The 21,804-nt window shown below is 40.4% G+C and overlaps 1 protein-coding gene across 3 annotated transcripts in view; it reads right to left on the reverse strand.

Moving 5' to 3' along the window:
- The window catches only part of FANCD2 (FA complementation group D2), a 69,813-nt gene that overhangs the window by 1,734 nt on the left and 46,275 nt on the right, over positions 1 to 21,804 (reverse strand). For all 3 annotated transcript variants that reach the window (XM_037055610.1, XM_037055608.1, XM_037055607.1), the window contains 16 exons: positions 21,459 to 21,571; positions 19,809 to 19,949; positions 18,410 to 18,526; positions 17,278 to 17,406; positions 17,022 to 17,140; positions 12,897 to 13,007; positions 10,806 to 10,936; positions 9,866 to 9,959; positions 9,043 to 9,165; positions 8,115 to 8,208; positions 5,882 to 5,953; positions 5,138 to 5,176; positions 4,074 to 4,148; positions 3,021 to 3,095; positions 1,848 to 1,994; positions 151 to 246 (listed from right to left, as the gene is read on the reverse strand). In XM_037055610.1, the coding sequence (XP_036911505.1) occupies positions 151 to 246; positions 1,848 to 1,994; positions 3,021 to 3,095; positions 4,074 to 4,148; positions 5,138 to 5,176; positions 5,882 to 5,953; positions 8,115 to 8,208; positions 9,043 to 9,165; positions 9,866 to 9,959; positions 10,806 to 10,936; positions 12,897 to 13,007; positions 17,022 to 17,140; positions 17,278 to 17,406; positions 18,410 to 18,526; positions 19,809 to 19,949; positions 21,459 to 21,571 (1,676 nt within the window). The remainder of the gene's footprint in view (positions 1 to 150; positions 247 to 1,847; positions 1,995 to 3,020; positions 3,096 to 4,073; positions 4,149 to 5,137; positions 5,177 to 5,881; positions 5,954 to 8,114; positions 8,209 to 9,042; positions 9,166 to 9,865; positions 9,960 to 10,805; positions 10,937 to 12,896; positions 13,008 to 17,021; positions 17,141 to 17,277; positions 17,407 to 18,409; positions 18,527 to 19,808; positions 19,950 to 21,458; positions 21,572 to 21,804) is intronic.

Raw genomic sequence — 21,804 nt, forward strand, 5'->3', positions numbered from 1 at the left:
TATATACACAGAAGCTTTTTTGGGAGGAAATGGAGATAGGCATAGAAGTCTTTGATTATAAACAGAAGCAGGGAAACTTCTGCACTCTTTATCAACTCTGAATAACTAAGAAAATGCAACATCAATGCCCCACTCTGGTGCTATAGATACCTCCGTTGCTTTGTTCTTGGAGACCTGAGATGATGTGTCGTCTTCACTCTCGTCCACTGTGCTTGCCTGAGAATTCTGGGATATAATCTCTTCACCCTAAATGTGGATGGGCCAAGACAAATGGTCGGGTTAAAGTGATCACATCTGGTGTCTCCAGGGGAGAAACACTTAGTTTATAGGCAATACAAAGGAAGCAAACATGGCTGGACATGGGCACCGAACTGTGACCCAGCATCCACATAAGTGATAATCTACCCAAGGTTTCTAGGATGCATGTGGCTCTGATACAATATGTAGCTTTTACAAAAAGTCCACCTTTGTATTCTAATATCATACAGATTTTACAAGGTCATCTTTCAGTTAATGCTGAATATAGTTCTAAAATTTCCCAAATACCTTAAGGTACGTGAGCATCAACATACTAACTACGAATGCCCATGCAGAGGCTGAAGGACAGTACACTGAGTGGATTAAGAATATCAACTATGGAATAGGACTGTCTGGACTCAAACCCTGGCTCTGCTCACTCAGTGATGACTAACTTTAGGTAAGACACTTGGCCTCTCAGAACTTCAATTTTCTCATGGAAAAACTAGTATCTACCTTATAAAGTTGATGTGAAGAAAGGAAGTTAATCCCCTGGGATGCTATTTGTTCATATGTAAGATTATAAAACTCAGATATTATAAGCATGAATAAGAAGTAGGGCTCGGACCTTACTTGAAACATGCTATAACTCCAGACCTGACTGGTGTGGCTCAGTGGAACGGGCGCTGTCCCACAAACCGAAAGGTCTCCAGTTCAATTCAGGGCACATGCCTGGGTTGCATGCCAGGTGCCTGTGCAAGAGGCAACCAATCAATGTGATCTGTGTTTCTCTTGCACATCAATGTTTCCCTCCCTCTCTTTCTCCAGCCCTTTCCCTATTTCTAAAAATAATAAAATCATTTAAAAAATGTTATAACTTCAAAGCGATACTATAAGCAACACATTTCAGTTAGCTAGACAACTGGAAGAACTTAAAAATGTTCAGTTGTTAAAATTAGCCAGAGAATAACTTTAGGAATAAGACAGACTGGCTTAGGAAAAACCTCAATATATTTTAAAGACTTTATTTATTTTTAGAGAGAGGGGAAGGGAGGGAGAAAGAGGGGAAAAAAACATTGATGTGCAAGAGAAACACAGATCACATTGATTGGTTGCCTCTCACACTCCCCCAACTGGGGACCTGGCTGGCAACTCAGGCACCAGCCAAACTGGGAATCGAACTAGGGACCTTTTGGTTTGCAGCCGGCATTCAATCTACTGAGCCACACCAGCCAGGGCAAAACCCCCAAAAATGTTTTAAAAAACTGTCCACATACAAAAATGTTATTATGAATCTATCCTTAGAAGGACTTAAAGGTATCTCTCTGGCTGAGGAGAGAGATTTTATGGATCTGGCTCCTCTGTATGCTGAGGCTTTCTCTGTATCTGTAGCACATTTTTAGTGCCTTTGTTGGCTGGTTTGAGGGGTGTAGCCTGTGACCAGGGTCTGTAGGCAGTGTACCCTAATTTAAAGAACTAAATACCCCAGACTTAATGAGAAAAGCAGTTTTAATGAAAGGGCAGGGCTCAGGGGACCTTCCTTACATACTTCCAATGCTCTCACAAAGAAAGGGAGTAGGCAATTATCCCTAGCAGGGCCCCAGGCTCACCTGTAAGTCCCGGTTTTTGAGATTGCCCAGCCAGAAAGCCTCCCTGCAATTGTTGAAGATAAGCATGGCTTTCACTCTGCAAACTAAGAGCTCCAAGGTCTTTTTGAGCAAAGGCACATGTTTGGTGAGCTTCATGTCCTGGTGAATCTGAATGGAAACAAATGCATCTAACTCATCTGGGTTTCTTATCAAACTTCCACATTTCCTATTCAGAAACTGCTGCATTCCTTACCTTCCGAACACTGTGTAAGAGCACACGCCCTGCAGGTGTAAGCTAAAGACATGTCCATCAAACAGCGGTTGTACCGCAGAGTACTCTGGCGGGAATGGCAACTGTCCTTCAAGCTATACCATCAACACCTCTAGGCTGCTCTTCAAAACCACTAATTGACCAAAATTATCAATGAATTTACGGGGGGCGGGCAGGGTTGGGAATATAAGACAGAAAGCTGTACTTGAACAAGAATTAAATAAAAAAAATATTTAAAAAAATGAATTTACACAAAATGTTCTTGAACATGTATTACAAAGTTAAAGAACAGAGAGTAGCCCTGTTTAGCTAAGAGAGTCTTTAAAATTCCACTGTTCAGTACCTTCTAAAGTTAAAACCAGGAGAGGAAGTGAGTAATAGGGGCTGGATCCAAAAATCACTTGGTTTGCCAGTGAACGCAGAACTCGATGGTTCTGTGCTCCTTCAAACAAAAAGTGACAATGGTTCTAGGCAAAAGTGAAAAGTCCTTCCCTTCAATGCTAAAATATTCTCAAAGAGGCAGGTATGTTGACAAGTAAGTAGTATAGCTGAAAAGAGCTAAAGATAGCTGCTTTTAGAACCGCCTCTTGTCTCTAGCAGAGCCCTCCTACCCCATGTATTTTGTAGCAGTAACACATCCACCAACGTCCCTTATCTCTTACCAAAGAAGGAAATAATATTATGGAGTTTGAGTCAAACTGCAGATGCAGAAAATCCCTTCTGGATGATTGCCTGATCTTAACCAGCACCTAAGGATTTGACAACTTTGAATAAACTGCCTTTGGACAAATACAGTCCCAGAAATAAAGGCTCTTCTAGACAGATAAAAAAGAAAGCAGGAACTGAAGTCTGTGTATCTTCCAATTGCAGTTTTTGGTGAAGCCAACAGGCACACTGGTGATGTGATCTGCTGTCCCCGTTACCTTGGAATGCCCACACAGGTGATGAAGCAGCCTCGTGTTCAACTGGAAGGTTTCCAGCAAGCTCAGAACATCTTCCTATAAACAAAATTCATAAACACCATTTTAAATACTCTCATTTTACTTTAGATACAAGATATCCTTGCAATAAAGGGCTTAAAAGAGGATAAACCTTGTGGGTTCCAACTATATATCAATAACCACCTTAATTTGGCCCTAAAAAGAAGTACTGTCTAGCTGTCCTCCCCCCTCTCTTCCTGGGTTATGAGAGACCAACCAAATACTGTGAGAATGCTTTGCAAATTTCAGCTGGCCAAATATATGTAAGAAATCATGTTTCTACCCTGATTTTACTACCCTAGGTCTGGATCCCACTTGGTCAAAAAACCGCACAAAAACACACACACACACAAACACAAAAACCCCACCTCCATTATAACTGCAAAGAATTTATAAAACAAGTGAGTTCTTTTTATTTTTTAAAGATTTTATTTATTTTTAGAGGAAGGGAGGGAGAAAAACATCAATGTGTGAAAAAAAACATCCATTAGTTGCCTCTCACACACCCCCAACCAGGGGGACATAGCCTGCAACCCAGGCACGTGCCCTGACTGAGAGTTAAACCAGTGACTTTTTGGTTCATGGGATGGCATGGCACCCAGTCCACTGAGTCACACCAGTCAGAGCTACAAGTGAGTTCTTTTTAAGAAAAATTATTCCTGAAAGTAGAACCAGAGAAGCACAAAAGAATGAGCTCCTGGGAGTATAGCAACACAATAAAATCAAGTTAGAAAGAACCACCACCCTCAGATCTAGCGAAGTAGGAAGGTGGGTTTTGACCAGAGTGTGTCTGAATTCAACCTACTTTGGAATATTCGGTCTAAATGGGCATCTCTGGTGAAAGTTGAGTTGAAGCAAAGGTGCCCAGTAGAACTGTGGTCCAGAACCTGGGCAAGGGGACTGCCATCATGCCCTTCTTAAGAGTTATTTTACCATGGATGTACCTTATGAAAAAACGTACAGAGCAAGTTTTTGCTCTCTGCTTTCAGTTCTTACCCGGTGTTTTCTAAAACTGAAGTCTAGGAGCGGCATACACTGCTTCAGAAATACTTCCACAAAGAGACGTCCGTACTGAAGAAGATAAAAGAAACACTGGTGATGACCTCTAGCTGAGGTCTTTCACCTGAAAGGCCCCTGCCTGAAGCAGTATAACATCATCTAGCCCAGGGTTTTATTTTGTTTTGATATATAAAAATAAGTAGGGAGGGAGCCAAAAGATTAATTCGGAGAATGTAGCTTAATGCAAAACTACATGAACCTGCTAACTAAGCCCAGAATGAGGCAGACTTACCTACCCGAGACACAGCCAATGGGCAGGGCCTTGCTCAGCTTAAGAGTAAGGGCACAAAAGAACAGATGGGAACCCCAGCTCCTTGAGAACGACTTGCTCCCAAGACGACAAAACTGGGTAGAGCTGAGAAAGCACATGCCCAATTGCCAAATTTACCAATCAGGTAAGTCACTCCCCCTACTCACCCATTTTCCATCGGCATCAGGGTGGAGTGAGTAAAAAGGGAGAGGACAGGAATAAGAATGGGGTGACAGCCACTTGGAAGGAACACTCAGGAATGGAGAAGCAGCATTCTTCTCATAACATTCACTGGCTTTTAACCCACTGGGTGTACCATCAAATCTAGGGCTAACTGGGGCTATTCACATGGAGAGGAGTCCAGCAGTTACGAGGTATCGGCTCTCACATTCATGAAGCCACCCATGGGTGTTAAGAAGAGGAATCATGTACTCTTCCTTCTCCCTTGCTGCCTGGGAAGGAATGGCAGGGAGTGACTATTGTCCCCAAAGCTAGCTACCGTGAAGCCATTCCTTGTATTTCTAAGACTTAAACCAAAAGTTTTCAAACTCACAGGGAAATTAATTTCTCTAGTTATCCAACTAGTAAAAGAAAATATATCCAGTGTTTTTTTTCTAAAGTGCCATCTGTTAGCACATATTCTGGAGGCTCTGGCTTGTGAGCAAAGTATGAAATTCTTCCCAGCTGAGGCACTAACTAGAGAGATCCACAGGAAAGATAAATATCAAAGAGGTCCCACTCAGTCGCTCACCTTCAAGCACACGTGTAGAACAGGACGACTATCGAACACCTGGAGAGATGAAAGGCAAGAAACCAAAGCTGAGGTATGCTCCACTGAGTACCCTGGCCTCTTTCTCATTGTGCAAAGCACAGCTGAGTGTTGTATTCTAAAATGAGGAAGGCCTGGTAACGGTTAAATTAATCACAAAGTAGAATAAAGCAATCACCATAATTAAAGTTCAAGAAAAGAATGAGGGGAGGAAAGGGGAACAAGAATTGGATTCCAGCTGGGGATGCAAAGAAGAGGGCATTGTAGTGATCTGAAGCCTTAAGGAAGAGTGGATAAGAGGTGGAAAGGAGAATACAGCATTCTAAGCTAGGCGAACAGCCTGAGCAAAATCAGAGAGTGGGTGAGAGCAGAGTGTACTGCGAGATAAAGAAGGCATTCATGGTTGGAAGAGGGAGACAGGAGGGGATGTGCCAGATCAGAGCGGACCCAAGGTTAGGTGAGAGAGTGGGGGATGACATGTGGAAGGAGCCATTAAATAGTATGTATTGTGGCACAGATGATAAGGAGGAAGGGAGAGAAGGAAAAAGACATTGCCTGGGAGAGAAGGGATTACCCAGGATGGGTAGGGCACAAGGGAAGAAGACAGAGAGCAGGTGCCCAAGAAAGGGTGGGGAGAGGAGCAGGGAGAGTCCATGTTGGAAACCAGGACCCTTGCTGGTTTCTGCAGTCAACCAGTGAGATGGGTCAAGGAATCTCCATACTCACCTTTATCAGGTTGATGAGGATACTGAAGTCTCTAACAGCCATGTTCCAGTAGAAGAGCTTCTCTTCATGAATCTGAACCAAATATACAAGCCTCTCTGAATCACAATCAAATATGTCTCCATCTGTACTACTAGTACATGGTTCTTGAATTATACAACTATTCAGAGATTTAAGCCAACTACCCTCTTAAAAAGATGTGGCAACTAGTGCATCCCCAAGATGGTTCTAAGGCCTATGTATATCTAATAAAATCGACTTTCGGCTTATAAAGACTTTCTAATGAGCTGACTCCTTTTCAGTAATTTCCAGGTAGAAGAAAGCCTCTGAAATATACCTATTGGCCATGAGCTCCCTGTGGCTTCTCTGATTTCCTGTGGTAGTCCACGCTGTTAGCAGTCCCAGCTTAGTTCTGGTTAGCAGGCTACCAAGGCCCAGGACCACTGCATGGCAAACAGGCTTGCTCACCTCATGGCAGCTTACAAGCAGCACAGTGCTGGTACATGAAACTGCAACTAAAGACATTTTTTCCCAGAACTAGGGCCTATGGAATAGTCCAAGCTTTTTTCTGCACAGTAACCAGGGAAAGCAGAGCCCAATCTTACTACAGCTAGAAGGAAAGGAAATTAAGCCAGGCAATCTTTGAAAAGAATTCTGGATCTCAGTAAATCAAAGGAAATAGCTTAGGAGAAACCCTGGACCCAAGGAAGTACACTAGATCCTTGAATAAAGACATTTTGTTCAATGTCATTTTTTTAAAAAAGACTTTATTAATTTATTGTTAGACAGAGGGGAAGAGAAGAGAAACATCAATGTGTGGTTGTCTCTTGTGTGCCCCCTACTGGGGAGCCTGGCCACAACCCAGGCATGTGCCCTGACTGGAAATTGAACTGGTGACCCTTTGGTTCACAGGCCAGAACTCAGTCCACTGAGCCACACCAGCCAGGGCCGTTCAATGTCATTTTGTTGTAATGAGGGGAAAAAAAATCAATTCACCACTGGAGCCACTTTCTGTGTGGGGTTTGCATGTTTTTCCTATGTCTAAGTAGGTTTTTCCATGTATACCAGTTTCCTCCCATATCCCAAAGATGTGCACATTAGCTTAAATGGTGTGTCTAATGTTCCAATCTGAGTGAGTGTGTGTGAGTGGCCCTGAAATGGAAGGGCGTCCTGTTCATAAAAGGCTCTCTCCTTGAGTCCTGAGCTGCCAAGATTGGGTCTGGCTATTCTGACTCTGAACTTGCATAAGTGGGCTGGAAAATAATTATCTTACTTGCTTTTATAATCTTTCTTTTATTATTATTGTTGTTGATGTTCAAGTATATAACCTTTTTTTCTTTTTTTTTTAAAGATTTTATTTATTTATCTTTAGAGGGGAAGGGAAGGAGAGAGGGAGAGAAACAACAATGTATGGTTGCCTTTCGTGGATCCCCTGCTGGGAATTGGCCTGCAGGGAACTGGCCTGCAACCCAGGCATGTGTCCTGACTGGGAATCGAACCGCAATTGTCTGAGTCACAGGCCTGCGCTCAATCCACTGAGCTACACCAGCCAGGGCTACCTTTCTTAAATATATGTATAGCTCACATTTATTTTAATGTTTAATATTAGAAGTGTTTTGGATCTTTTTTTAAAAGAGAATCTTTTTAAAAATATTTTATTTATTTATCTTTAGAAGAGAAGGGAAGGAGAGAGGGAGAGAGAAATATCAATGTATGGTTGTTTCTTGTGCATCCCCTGCTGGGAACTGGCCTGCAACCCAGGCAATGTGCCCTGACTGGGAATTGAACCGCGATCTTTTTTTGGTTCAGAGGCCCATGCTCAATCCACTGAGCTACACCAGCCAGGGCAAGAGAATCTTTTTTAAAAATTGATGATTTTAGACAGAGAGAAACAACAATTTATTGTTCCACTAATTTATGCATTCAGTGGTTGATTATTTTATGTGCCCTGACTGGGGATTGAACCTACAACCTTGGTGTATTGGGACGACATTATAATCAACTGAGTCACCTGGCCAGGGACTGTTTTGGGTCTCTATTTAGAAGTCTGTTAATGCTTTTGTGGCCAGGAATATGATGTAGAAACCAACTCTTATTTATATCAATTAGCCTATGGTAAAATTGGTTTAGTTACACAAAATTTTGCTGAAGGGTGCAGTTTTCAAGAACCTATCAATGATATTGAGGACTTCCTGTAACCCAAAGTCTATTTCCTAAGGGGGGGTATTTGACTCACCTGCTGCGAGTCTGCTGCTGTGCCAGCCTGAAGACCTTTGACCGTCTTCTGTAGTTCAGCCATCATCACACGGAAGAAAATGACAAAGGTATGCCTAGAAGAGGGGAAGGGCATGGGGGCCCACACAATAGTGCACTGGTTAGAAAGAACTTTCTGGGGAAAAAAGCCAAGGAACAAAAAGTCACTTCCTTCCCAGTCTCTCTGAATGTCCTTTCGTTGGGGTACACTGTAAGAGGATGGGGGAGTGATAAGAATTTAGAAATGAGTCCAATAAGATGCCCTGTGAAACAATGGCATTAATTGTATAAAGGAAGCTAGTGTGGTGGTATGGAAATAGCAGTGAAGTAATGGTGAGAAGATCCAACTTCAGATTCCTAGTTCCATATTTACTTTATTGCCTATATAAGCTTGAGCAACTTTCCCCTCTAACCCTCATTTTCCTCATCAGTAAAATAGGGTTAAAATACCTATACCTCACAGAATCCTCAAAAGAATCAAGTGAGATACAGAATGTTTAAGTGGTTTATAAACTGTAAATACTACAGGAATGTAAAGTAACCATTAATATTATAAGACACAAAACCCACTGAGACATACATAATTAATACCAAAATCACTTCATCCTTTTACAGGTGGTTAAAATAATCTCATATTTTGTTAAGTGCTGATAGAAGTTTAGTGACTAAAGATTCATTGCCTTTTAAGACTGTAAAGACTAAAAATTCATTCCTCAATAAGGTCCTTTCACAGTCTGGCTGAGAGCCCCTTGGAAAGAATGCACAGTAGACATTCCATGTGTTAAATAAGTGACTGTTATCTACCATCTGTATCAGAATCAGCTGGAGAGTAAGGCAGTAACTTGGAAACCACATATATTGGATGGTGTAATTCTAACTTAGGGAAAGAACCAGAGGAGAGACTCCCTTACCTGGTCAGTGTAGGGAATGTGGAGGAAGATGCATCTTTAGAAGAGTTGATCAGTTCTGGGACACCAACACCAGCAATCTCCTCTATGGCCTTCAGAACACTGTCTGTGTGCTCCAGGTAGATGCTGCATTGAGAGCCACAGGAATATGAACACGTTATAGAATTCCTAAACCAAGATTTCTTTCTTGAGATACTACTAGGTATTAAGCTCTACAACAACTACTGACATTAAAAAATTTTTAAATAGCCCTGGTTGGTGTGGCTCAGTGGACTGAGCACTGGTCTATGAACCAAAGGTTTGCTGGTTCAATTCCCACTCATGGCACATGCTTAGGTTGTGGGCCTGGTCCCAGGTTGTGGGCATGCAAGAGGTAACCACACACTGATGTTTCTCTCCCTCTTTTCTACCTCCTTTCCCCTCTGTTTAAAAATAAATAAATAAAATATTTTTTAAAAATTTAAAAAACATTCCAGATATATGACAGGAGGTAAGAACATGTCTGAATTAGGAATGCATTCAGACACCTTAGAAGTGATGAATGTGTCTCAGATATTGCAGACAATAAATAAATATCTGATTTGCTGCTTAACAAGGCAGGATACAACTGCAGATTTCCTCCTTGATTCGATAAGAAACTAGCTGACTAGAAAACGGAACTAGAGGATCTTATGATCTACCTTTTCCAAATTTTATTCATTTCCATCTACTTCATTGCTTCCAAGTTCTCCCTAACCCAGGTAACTGCTGTCTTTAACCAGATGAGGGACCCCGCAATGGTGAAACAGGAGACTACTGGGCTCACGGAAAGAAAGGGAGCACGGACCTCAGCAAAGCATGGAGCTGGTCGTTAGGGATGCTGCTCTTTTCTTTCTCCCCACTTGGCCACACCCGACAGAGGAAATGTTTGGCCAGGGAAGCTGTTGGAGAAACAAGACAAAGTTCTCTCATGTGGAAAATAGACCTCATTCTGTTTTTCAGGCTTTTAGAGATGATTAGTGATCAAAAGAATTATTCTTTTCTACTTACTATAAAGTTCCTGGTCTAACGGACAATTTGAAAAAAGCTGCCATGGGTTCCAGTTCCACTGGCCCTTCTATCAGAAAAATAATCTAAGACCCAACACGTCCCACCCCCTCACCCGGTCTTGATACACATACACAGAAAGGGAATGCTACTCGGCAGTGAGAAAGCCAATCTCGTTCCTCCTGGGCAAGCCAATAAGCGGTAGCCGCCTCACAGATGTAAATAAAAATCCACCCCTTTAACCAACAAGGAATAACAAAGGACCATTTTGCATTTTTTCCCTTGCTTTCTGTGTTGCCAATTAGTACGTATAATCAATAAGCTGCATTCCAAAAGCTATGATAAAAGGCAGTTAAAAGAAAAAATGATGAAGGCAGGCCTTTCTTTACACTTAATCCTGATTTCTCCCTTTTCTCCCATTTTATTAACCACATGGTTTATGTTCCTTTTTGTCAAATGGCTCAAATAATTAAATAAAATAAAATAACGGAAGGATAGGAATAAATGGAGGCCAAACAAAATTCTCTAGCCAACTGAACTAACCAGACTAAGCAATTTGACCAGAGATTAGTCATAGCTCCTTCTGGGGAAATGTCCTTCTTGTATAGCAAGAGGGCACATCCATAGTTATGGGGATTTACATGTAAAATGTATATACAAGGTCCTAGGAAGCCCCAAGTTTATAAGCTTGAGTTATTAATCTTATTATGAAGAAAAAAAATTAGATCTGGGTCCATCACCAATTTTTCCTCTGTTCTGAGTAGGAGATGTAGATTTCTCCAAAATGACCATCAAAAGTCTGATGAGATAAAGAGCAGACTGGAAACTGGGAATGCTGTGATGGAAATTCTGCAAGTATTGGAAGCTTTGGCTGTAAGGAGACAAGAAAACAACAGCATCACAAGTGTTATCCAAATCTATGAATTGTCCAAGTCTACTTAAGTGTCTGACGGTTAAACAGAGTCCTCATTTTCAGGTGCATTAGTAGTAACCTTCTTTCAAGAACTTGATTGAGAACTATTAATTTTGTATGGAGAAAGCCAGGGCAGTACAGAGTCCAGTGGGTGGAATGCTGGCCTTGAAGGGGTCATGTATACCAAGATTCCCAAGTGCTAGTGTAGATCATGTTTATATGTGCAGCCCTGGATTAATGATTTGCTCTTTAAGGCCTTAAGCAACACATTTGAAAAATGTTTAAATTCTAGGTTCACAGGACAAGGTAAAAGGAAATTATAAAGCAAAGCTTTTATTTTTTTTAAAGAAAATTTTCCTTTCATGTATTTTTTTTATTTTAAGGTCTTTACTTATTCTTAGAAAGAGGGGAAGGGAGGGAGAAAGAGAGGGAGAGAAACATCAATTGACTGCCTCTGGAACTTGCCCGAGCCGGAAACCAGGGCCACAACTCAGGCATGTGCCCTGGGTGGAAACTGAACTGGCAACTTTTTGTTCTGCAGGATGACACCCAACCAACCCACACAGATCAGGGCTAAAGCAGAGCTTTTGTTAAATATACCATATACCAGGGGTATCAAACTCATTTTCACCAGGGGCCACATTAGCCTCGTGACTGCCTTCAAAGGGCCAAAATAATTTTAAGACTGTATAAATGTAACTACTCCTTAACTGTTAAGGAGCTGATTTTACATTCAACCCTTTGAAGGCAGCTGTGAGACTGATGTGGCCCCCAGTGAAAATGAGTTTGACGCCCCTGCCATATGCAGTCGCTGTCAGGACACTGAAGTAATGGGAGACGGGAATCACATTAATCAAAAACTGTAACTGAAATTAAACTAGAGTCAATTCCTGATTAATTGGTGGGTGGGAAGGAGGTAAAACAAATTTAAAAGAACTATATTGAAAATAAAAGAGCACCCTGGCCGGTGTGGCTCAGTGGATTGAACGCCAGCCTGTGAACCAAAGGGTCACCAGTTTGATTCCCAGTCAGGGAACATGCTTGGGTTGCAGGCCAGGTCCCTGGTTGGGGGTGTATGAGAAGCAACCCATCAATGTTTCTCTCTCTCTCTTTCTCACTCCCTTCTTCTCTCTCTCAAAAAACAAAAATAAAAAATGAAAGAAACAAAGAAAAAGAAAAAGAAAAAGAAAAGAGTCCTGCCTTAAAGGTAGAGATGATAAGCACTGACTGCAGACCTAGTGATAGCCTAGCCAGGGTGTCCAACCTGCAGTTTGTGCACCACATGCAGCCCAGGATGGCTGTTGAATGTGGCCCAACACAAAACATGAGATTTTTTTGTGTTAACATACCACATTGTATTTAATGTGTGGCCCAAGACAACTATTATTCCAGCATGGCACAGAGATACCAAAAGGTTGGACACTCTGGTAGGCTATCAGGGCAGGTGAAGCTGGGAGAGCAGGCTGGGAGCCACGCCCCTTAGCTCTCCTCAGCTACCTCCTCCACTGCCCAGCCCTCTACCTTGGTTCCTTTTTTGCTAAGATTGGGGGAAGGGTGCAGGCAGGCAGCCAGTAATAACTAGCTGCTACCTAATTACCCAGTCCTACTGGGAGACAGAATAGGACTCCAGATAATCAAGAGTTGAGTGCAGATAGTCAGTACTGTCACCATCATTACCTGAAAAGGCAAACTTTACATACTAAAAGATGTGTGAAGACACAGAATGATTTGTTTAATAGTTTCTAATGCTTCAGGATTTATGAGTACAGAAGACAGATGCTCATATAACTGAGGAAAAGCAGCTAAAAATATCAATTTCCCTCATAATTACCAAGAAATATCCAAGTTATTTCCAAGAAATCTTATTCCTAGGAGTTTCTTGGCAAACTCTTTCGGATATATATATAATCAGACCCACCTAAGTAGTTCCTCCAAGGACTGGTCAGGCTCTCTTGGTTTCAGTCGGTTTGTAAGGACCCCGAGGGCTGAGTATAGTAAATTCTGATTTTGAGGTTGAAGAAATCCACTCCTAAAGGAAAATCAAAGTAAGATGGTTTAGCTTAGTTTCAGGAATATTGCCTGGACAGCATTTGAAGATGTTGGTTTCCAGTCTATACCATCAGTCAGTCAATAGAAGAAAAAGCAAAACTGAAATATCAAAGTACTCAAGTGCCAAATCCAGTCACAGCTCTGAGCACCAGGCTAGAAGTCAAATGTCTTTTCTTAAAGATCGAACAGCCCACCTAGGTTTAGTTTCAAGGGAAACTAAAACTTCACTCAATGAACTTCTCTTCATTCCCTACATTCTAGAGATAAGTCTGTCTCCCCTCTCCCACACAAAAATAGAAATAATTTTGTCAAATTGCTAAATCAATGTCTAATCCACAGTAGATAGTCAATAAAGAACTTATTCCTTCTTCTATATTAGTAAGTCTTAACTATTCTATCCTCAAATTATCTTTCCTCCAGCCCACCCTTTCCAAGCCAAGCCCTCATTGCAAGTCAGGCCCTTATTATCATGCACAGACTATGGTGACACCCTTTGACTGGCCCTTTTGCATTCCTTTTCAATCTCCCTTCGCACTGCTATCAAGAGGATTTCCTAAAATACTGCTTTCATCATATCATGGTGTGGTCATGAAACTTCAAAATTGCTTCCCTGGACAACATTCAAATTCTTCTGCCTAACCTTCACGGCCCAGCACAATCTGACCCCCTAGATCTGCTCCTCTAGATCTAGGAACTAGATCACTTCACCAGTGGTAGTCTTTCTTCCTTTCTCTAAGTTTATTTTGGATATAGGTCAGATTCTGTTCTTTTATTTGGGGGGCAGCTTTATTGAGGTAAAATGAAATGCAGTAAACTGCATGTATTTAAAATGCTGAATTTGATTAGGTGGCTTACATATAAACTTATGAAGCCATCACCACAATGAAAATAATGAACATATCCATTACAGCCAAACATTTCCTTATATTCCTTTGTAATCTATCCCTCCATTCTCCCGCACAATGCTAGGCAACCGTTGATCCGTTTTCTGTCACTACACAACTGTATGATTTTTCTAGAATTTCATATAAATGGGATCAAATACTATATACTCTCATGGGCTTGCTTTTTATTCAGGATAATTCTTTTTTTACCCATGTTGTTGCATGCAGTACTCTACTATATGGACATACCACAATTTATCCATTCATCTTTTTTTAAAAAAAGATTTTATTTATTTCTTTATCTTTAGAGGGGAAGGAAAGAGGGAGAGAAACATCAATGTATGGTTGCCTTTTGTGCGTCCCCTGCTGGTAGCTAGCCTGCAAAGAACCGGCCTGCAACCCAGGCATGTGCCCTGACTGGAAATCAAACCACGACCGTCTGGTTCGCAGGCCCGCGCTCAATCCACTGAGCTATGCCAGCCAGGGCTTATCCATTCACCATTTGATGAACATGGAATGGAGTTGTTTCCAGTCTGGGGATACCACAAATAGAGTTGCTGTAAACATTCATGCACGAGACACTCTGTAAACATATGCTTTTATTTCCCTTGGGTAAATACCTGGAAGTGGAATGGCTGGGTTGTATGGTAGGTATCTAACTTCTTAAGAAACTAAAAAATACAGGCAAAATATAACCAAAGACACTGAAAGAGAGACAGGCTGACAGTGACCAGAGGGGAGAGGGGAGGGACTTTCAGGGGAAAAGAGGAAGGGTTTACAGGAACAAGTATAAGGACACATGGACAACAACAAGGGTGGCGGGTGGAAATGGAGGGGGTGGGGAGGGCTGGGGGAATAGGCTTGGATGGGAGTAAAAGGCATAAAACTGTACTTGAACAACAATTAAAATTAAAAATATATAAATAAATAAATAAATAGCCACGGCTGGTGTAGCTCAGTGGATTGAGCACAGGCCTGTGAACCAAAGGACTGCAGTTCGATTCCCAGTCAGGGCACATGCCTGAGTTGCAGGCCAGTTCCCAGCAGGGGATGCAACGAGAGGCAACCACACATTGATATTTCTCTCCCTCTCTCCTTCCCTTCCTCTCTAAAGATAAATAATTTAAACAAACAAACAAATAAATAAACAAACTAAAAAAGTTTTTAAAAGTAGCTGTATCAATTTATAGTCTCACCAGCAGCCTGTGAGAGTTCTGGTTGCTCCGCATCTTTGCCAACATTTTGCAGAGTAAATCTTTTTAATTTAGCCATGCAGTGATTTTTAACTTGCATTTCCTAAATAACTAATACTAACAAATATCTCTGCATGTGTTTATTTACCATACATATATCTCCCTGATGAAGCATCTATTCAAATCTTTAGTCATGCACTGTTCTTAAGAACTAAAGATACAACAATGACTGGTCTTGGCCCTCGGAGAGCTCAGAGTCTAGGAAGGAAGACAAATGAACAAGTAATTATATTAACATGGAATAAGTTTTATCCTAAGAGGATACCAGAATAACAGAAGAGAGCTGGGGGTTGGAGAGGTAGAAAGGAGGCTTACCTGGCCCTCAGGGTCAGAGAAGATGCCCCTAAGAAAGTTTAAACACAGGTTTCAAGGATGAGTTAGAAAAGACTGGGGATCAAGGAGGGCGGAGATCCTGGTAGAAGGATGAGTATGCATGAATCCTTCCAGGTGAAAACTGTATAGGGTGCTGAAATTAATTCCGTAGAACTAGAGAGCAGAGTATAAGACAATGAGTGGAAGAGCAAGACTCAGATAATAAAAGGTCTTAGAGGCTAGGTAAAAGAGTTTGAACTAAAAAAATAATCTAAGGGCAATCAGAAACCACAGCTGGGGTAGGATAAGACAGTTTGTGTTGGGAAGATTACTCTGACGGTAGCATAAAGAATGGACCAAGGGAGGGCAACTGGAGGCAGAGAGACCAGCTGTGAAACTTGTCTATACTGGTGAGAGATGAAAGGAGTCTGGAAACAGTGAAGAATGAAACGGCTATTTAGAAGGTAAAATCAACAGGATTTCGTGGTCAGATGTGGGAGAGAGAAAAAAGCAGATAATAGAGGACGGGACAAAGAATAACTCCTGGTTTCTGGCCCAGAGAGCTGCTGGTGCCATTTCCCTAGCCAGACAAAAAAGTGGTGAGGATGATACATTTTGTTTTGCATGTGATGACTGAGGTGTCAACGACACATCTAAGAGGGTTGTTGCATAGGCAGTTGGACATAAATGCCTATAGCTCGGGCCCTGGCTGGTGTGGCTCAGTGGATTGGGCGCGGGCCTGCGAACCAGGGGATCATGGTTTGATTCCCAGTCAGGGCACATGCCTGGGTTGCAGACCAGTTCCCAGTAGGGGACGCACGAGGGGCAATCATACACTGAGGTTTCTCTCCCTCTCTCCTTCCCTTCTAAAGATAAATAAATAAATAAAATCTTTAAAAAAATGCCTGTAGCTCAGAAGACAAGTTTTAGCACAAATTTAAGCTTGGGTGACACAGCCCAAGAAACTTATGAGAAAAGAGGGGCCAGGGCTCCAGCCCTGAGGAACAAAAGCATTTAAGGAACACACTTCCTTATTTCTACTTTCATCTATGCTGTGCCTTCCGACCCTTTCCTTTACCTCCCCAAAGGTGATCTACCCTTCGAGGGCCTACTGACCTTCCACTGCTTCCATGAAGGCACCCACAAATACCCCAGCTCTAACTGTGCTCAGCTTTTTACCACATAATCTGGAATTTATCCATAACTTGTTTAGTTACAACTTTTTAAGTAACAATCTCTCCAATGTTACTACAAAAAGCTTGCTCCAGCAAACTCAGCTGAGAATAAGATGGCCAGATTTGTTACAAGCTAGCCAACAGCAAGCCATCTAATTTTCAAATGAGTTAATAGCAACTCCCTAAGACAAAGAGGGTGCAAGATCAAATGAAATGATGCAGACAAATACACTCCCAAAATAAGCACCATATTTACATAAGGCTTTTGGAGCCTTTTCCTTCTTTTCTATACCTCAGTTCCTTGGTGACTATCAAGTAAAAGCAAATACTACTGGATAATTTCTACCTAATGTACCTTCCACATACTCACCAAGCAAAAAGCCCATGAAAAATCTGCAGTAGCCTCTGATAGCAGGAAGACATTATTTCGTGCTCTTGAACTTGAATTCCTGGTCCATCAACTACACTGTGATTCTCAGCAGCTAAGCACTGAAAGAAAAAAATGCTTTTAGAACAAGTTGCTTCAGCAATTGCCCTAATTTTTTCAATATTTCTTAGCCAAAAATAAAGTATCTTGTTAACTCGGTGATTTCTAATTCTCTATAATAATAAGATAGGATTCTGACCTGAAAATAGTTGTGAATGTTCTCCAGGTGGCTACACATTGGGGTCAGCAACTGAACAATACAATGAGCAATTTCTTGGCCGGATCTCTGCTGGAGATGTGACAATCCAATATTCGGGCTTCCTTTACTCTATAATAAATTCAGAGTTACTGGGGAAGGAACAGTTGGATAGTTTATCTGAAATTAAAAGTTTATTAAGGGGTTTAGTTAAACCTACGTCACCAGGTAGGGGTGGATAAACTAATTAAATGCTTGCCTAAGACTCTTTTGTAATAGAGGGATCTTACTCTTTCATCATATAACAAAGACATTGGCTTTTGTAGAGTATGGCCAGTATTTGAGAAGTCTATAGACCCACAATTAGTAATGAAACAAAGCTCATACAGAAACAGAAATCATTTAGGTTGATAAGAATATAGAGCAAATAAAGAGTACAAACAAGAAAGAAACTAGAGTAACACATCAAGTAACTAGATGTGTTAATGTTTAAATGTTTATACTTAAGATTTTCACTTAAAAACAAACAAACAAAAAACAACCTCATCCAAGGATATGTTTTTATTGATTTTAGGGAGAGAGAAACATTGATGTGTAAGAAAAACATCAACTGCTTGCTTTCCATATGTGCTCCAGCAGGGAATCGAACCCACAACCCAGGCATGTGCCCTGACTGAGAATTAAACCTGCAACCTTTTGGGGCTAACCTGGCCAGGGCTAAAATTTTCACATTTTGTTGTGTGCATCATCCAACTGCTTCACCAAATGCTACGGAACATTGCATATTACATATACATTGAAGGTTCTGGCCTTCTCTAGACAATTAACTATTACACTGAAGCTTGAGCATGGGCTTAATTTGGGAGGCTGTTAAAACCAAAACCCAAGTACGGAATAGCATTCAGGAATGCTTGGGGCATTTAGAAATACATTTCCTGTTCTGGGTGGGTTTATTGTTTTCTCTGTTTCACAGTTCTTTTCTAAAGCAAAGTGAATATGGTCTGCAATAAGGCTGTCATCATGTTACCCAGTGACCCAAAGACAATGCCACAGAAAGTGCCAACTTATTCACTAATAAAACCTCCTTTTTCTCAAAACCACTAAGGCAAATGCCTGTGCTTCTGCCTATACTAACCTTGAAGAAGGGAACTCTCTTGGCAACAGAAGGTGTCAGCACATTCTCCACCTTATGGGAGAGATCTTCCAGCAAGAAAAGCAGCTCGGGAGGCTGAAGTTGTACAACTTCTGTAGCCTGTCACAAGGAATAAGAAACGAATAATTCCAAGCATGTCCTAGCCATCTATTTTGGGGAAGCACATTTTATATTTAGTCTTCCCAATGGGTGAAAAATCAGACCATAACGAAAAAAGGGGAAAACTCCCCCCACCTCATATAAATAAATGGCTGTTGCGCTACGTCACCAAAAAAAAAGCTAAGCATTTATTAAGTAAAATAAAATGTCAAATTATTAAAACAAAATTTACATAGGTAGTATAGCTTTGGAAGACATATTTTTTCTCTAGAAATAAATGTCTCTGTGTATCCTTCCAGCTGTGGAGCTGAGTTACATTCCCAAAGTACTTTGAAATAAAAAATGACTAACTCAAGGGAATTTCACTTTTCTTTGTTCATTAAATAATCCTTTCATATTTTCTTTCCCCTAATGTTTTGATGGACAGGATCCCTATAAGTGTATATTACATTACTAGACACAGAATGGGTCAAAACATAGTATTACTTCAAACTGTTCACTTAGTATACATTTATGGTGAATCTCCAACTACAAGCTGATGTAGAAAGATCAAAAACAACAAAACTGTCTATTCTGAAGGAGCTTACATTCTTATAAAAAATCCATGGTATTTCTGAACTTTTTAACCTGGCAAACCTCTATTCTCTGGTGAAATCCCATACCAAAAGTTAGCTTTTCTGTGAATATGTCCTCTTCTTCTAACCTCATAAATACCATTCTTTCCTCAGTTTCATTGGTACTTGGTTCAGACCATCAACATAGCACATACTGCTAGTTATGTCTACTTCCTGTATTAGATTATGAACTATTTGAAGGCAAGTATCATGCTGTATGTACTACTGAAGTGCCAATGTCTAGACTACTGGCAAACACAAAAGTCTTGATAAGCATCTCATGGATGCTGACTAAATGTCATGAAAAAGTGAAAATAGCATTGACCTCTACAAACTAGAACAGCTGCTCTACGAAAGTAATCTAAACAATTTATTGTTAATAACTAAAATAAGGATCACCTCATTACCATGATCTTTTCTAAGGTCTAACACATCAAGATGTGTTAGATATAACATGAAGATGACAGATGGTTATTCATCATTACTTTTTTTTATCTTCACATTTAATTTAGGTTTGTTTTTATTCACCATTACTTTCACAAATAAAGGCTTTGAGAGTCAGAGTCTGACTTCTCTCAATGTCATTGTTGTTCTTTTTGAAATAAGAATAGACCTGAGGCACTTTTTGAAAGAAGATTAAATTCTGGGATCTTACTGCTGTCACTTACTTCAGTGTGCATTTCAGTATCTAAGATGAACTTGGTCACAAGACCACAATGCAGAATAGAGAAGACCTCCATGTCCAGCTCTCGGAATAAAAAATGGTAATTCTGTAGTGACAATGTCTTTTCTTCTTTTCCTTTCAACTCCTAGGGAGAAAGTAACAGCAACCAACAGAATAAGGATTCTATTTAGCCTAACTTTTAAAAAGATTTTATTTATTTATTTTTAGACAGAAAGGGTCAGGGAGAAAAAAGAGGGACAGAAATGTCAATGTGTGGTTGCTACTCATGCACCCCCTACTGGGGACCGGGCCTGCAACCCAGGCATGTGCCCTGACTGGGAATCAAACTGGCGACCCTTTCTTTGGTTTGCAGGCCTGCGCTCAATCCACTGAGCCACACCAGCCAGGGCTATTTAGCCTAATATTTAATTAAGATTTTGAAGTACAATTATGTATTCAACTTACACAAAAAGTTATATTTTCATCATATGACCAATTTTCTTTCTTCAAAGTCCCTAAAAATTCCTGAGGCAGGGCACCTAATTTAATATCGGGATATAGATCTCACATTGAGGTTCTTGGTTGGTTTCTACTTAGAGATCAACTATTAGATAAGTCAAGGCATTATGGTGTGGTACAGAAAATTGTAAGCTTAGGGGCCGGAAAAGATTTGTCTTCTTCAATTGATGGTGGCCATATGGGTGGGTAGGGGTTGGTGAGATGGGTGAAAAACGTAAAAGAAATTGAGTACAAACCGCCAGTTATAAAAATAGTCATGGGATGCAAATACAGCATAGGAATATAGTCAATAATATTCTAATAACTATGCACAGTGTCAAATGGGTACTGGATTTATCAGGGTGATTATAAGGTATATAAATGTCTAATTATTATTCTGTACACCTGAAACTAATATAATATTATATGTCAATAGTAACTGGAAAATAAATTAATAAAAAAATTTGGTTTTGAGTCCTTGATCAAGCACTTATTAAATGCGTGACCTTGGACAAGTCACTTATCCTGTCTGGGTCTTATTTTTGTCATTTATTAAATATGAATATGAATATGAATACTAAGCTTGGCTTTTTAGGAGGAGTAGATGAGTTATACATAATAAACAATAAATAGTAGTTAAAAACCAGAAGTAATTGGGATCCATGTGTTTCAGGCAATATAACGAACACATAAAACCTACTTTGTGTGAGTGGTACAGAGTTTTGGGAAAAGGGCAATACTTTTATTAAGTGTCAGAAACTGTACAAAATATTTCGTCTTCTCTGGATTTATCAATAACTTGATAATCTAGGATTGGAAGGGGAAAAAGACCAAAAGGAGTATATCTACAACTACATCTGAAGACAGAATTTAGTAATACTACAAGAGAACATTCTAAGTACTCATAGGCTGCAAAAAAGAGAGTAAAACATTAAAGAAAATAATTAGAAAAAATGTGTGGTAGTGATAAGAAACTGGAGTCTAACATGATCTCTGCTACCAATAGGGACACTGTAAGGCCTACAAAAATTTGTTTGCTTCTTCTTTCCCTAATTTTTCTCTCTGTAAAATAAAAACGCAGACAACAGAATAAAACTGGGCCTCTGTTAATCTCAGGGAGTATCACACGCCTGCATGGATATGCATCATCCCATACCTTTCCCAGCTGGCCTCTATTGGATGGTGTCGGATCACATTCAGAGCCATCCTCCTTTGAAAGCATGTCAAGAGAGGAAGTTTTGTTGCCACCTGCTTTTTGTTTCCTTCCTCCTTATGTTTGAAAAAGAAAAGTGACTCAAGGAATCAATAATCACGTTTGCTAAACAATCTGCTAAATGCTAGAGACAGAGGAGGTAATTTTATAACCTCAAATTACAGTTCATTTATTTTTAATTTTAATTTAAAATTGTTTTAATCAATGTTCCCATTGATTTTTAAAGAGAAAGAAAAGGAGAGAGAAACATTGATTGTTTGCTTCCCATATGTGCCCAACCAGAGAACCC

Source organism: Sturnira hondurensis, unplaced genomic scaffold (genome assembly GCF_014824575.4).
Source record: "Sturnira hondurensis isolate 20B ecotype Veracruz unplaced genomic scaffold, ASM1482457v3 Scaffold0008723, whole genome shotgun sequence".
In the NCBI taxonomy this organism is placed as follows: domain Eukaryota; kingdom Metazoa; phylum Chordata; class Mammalia; order Chiroptera; family Phyllostomidae; genus Sturnira; species Sturnira hondurensis.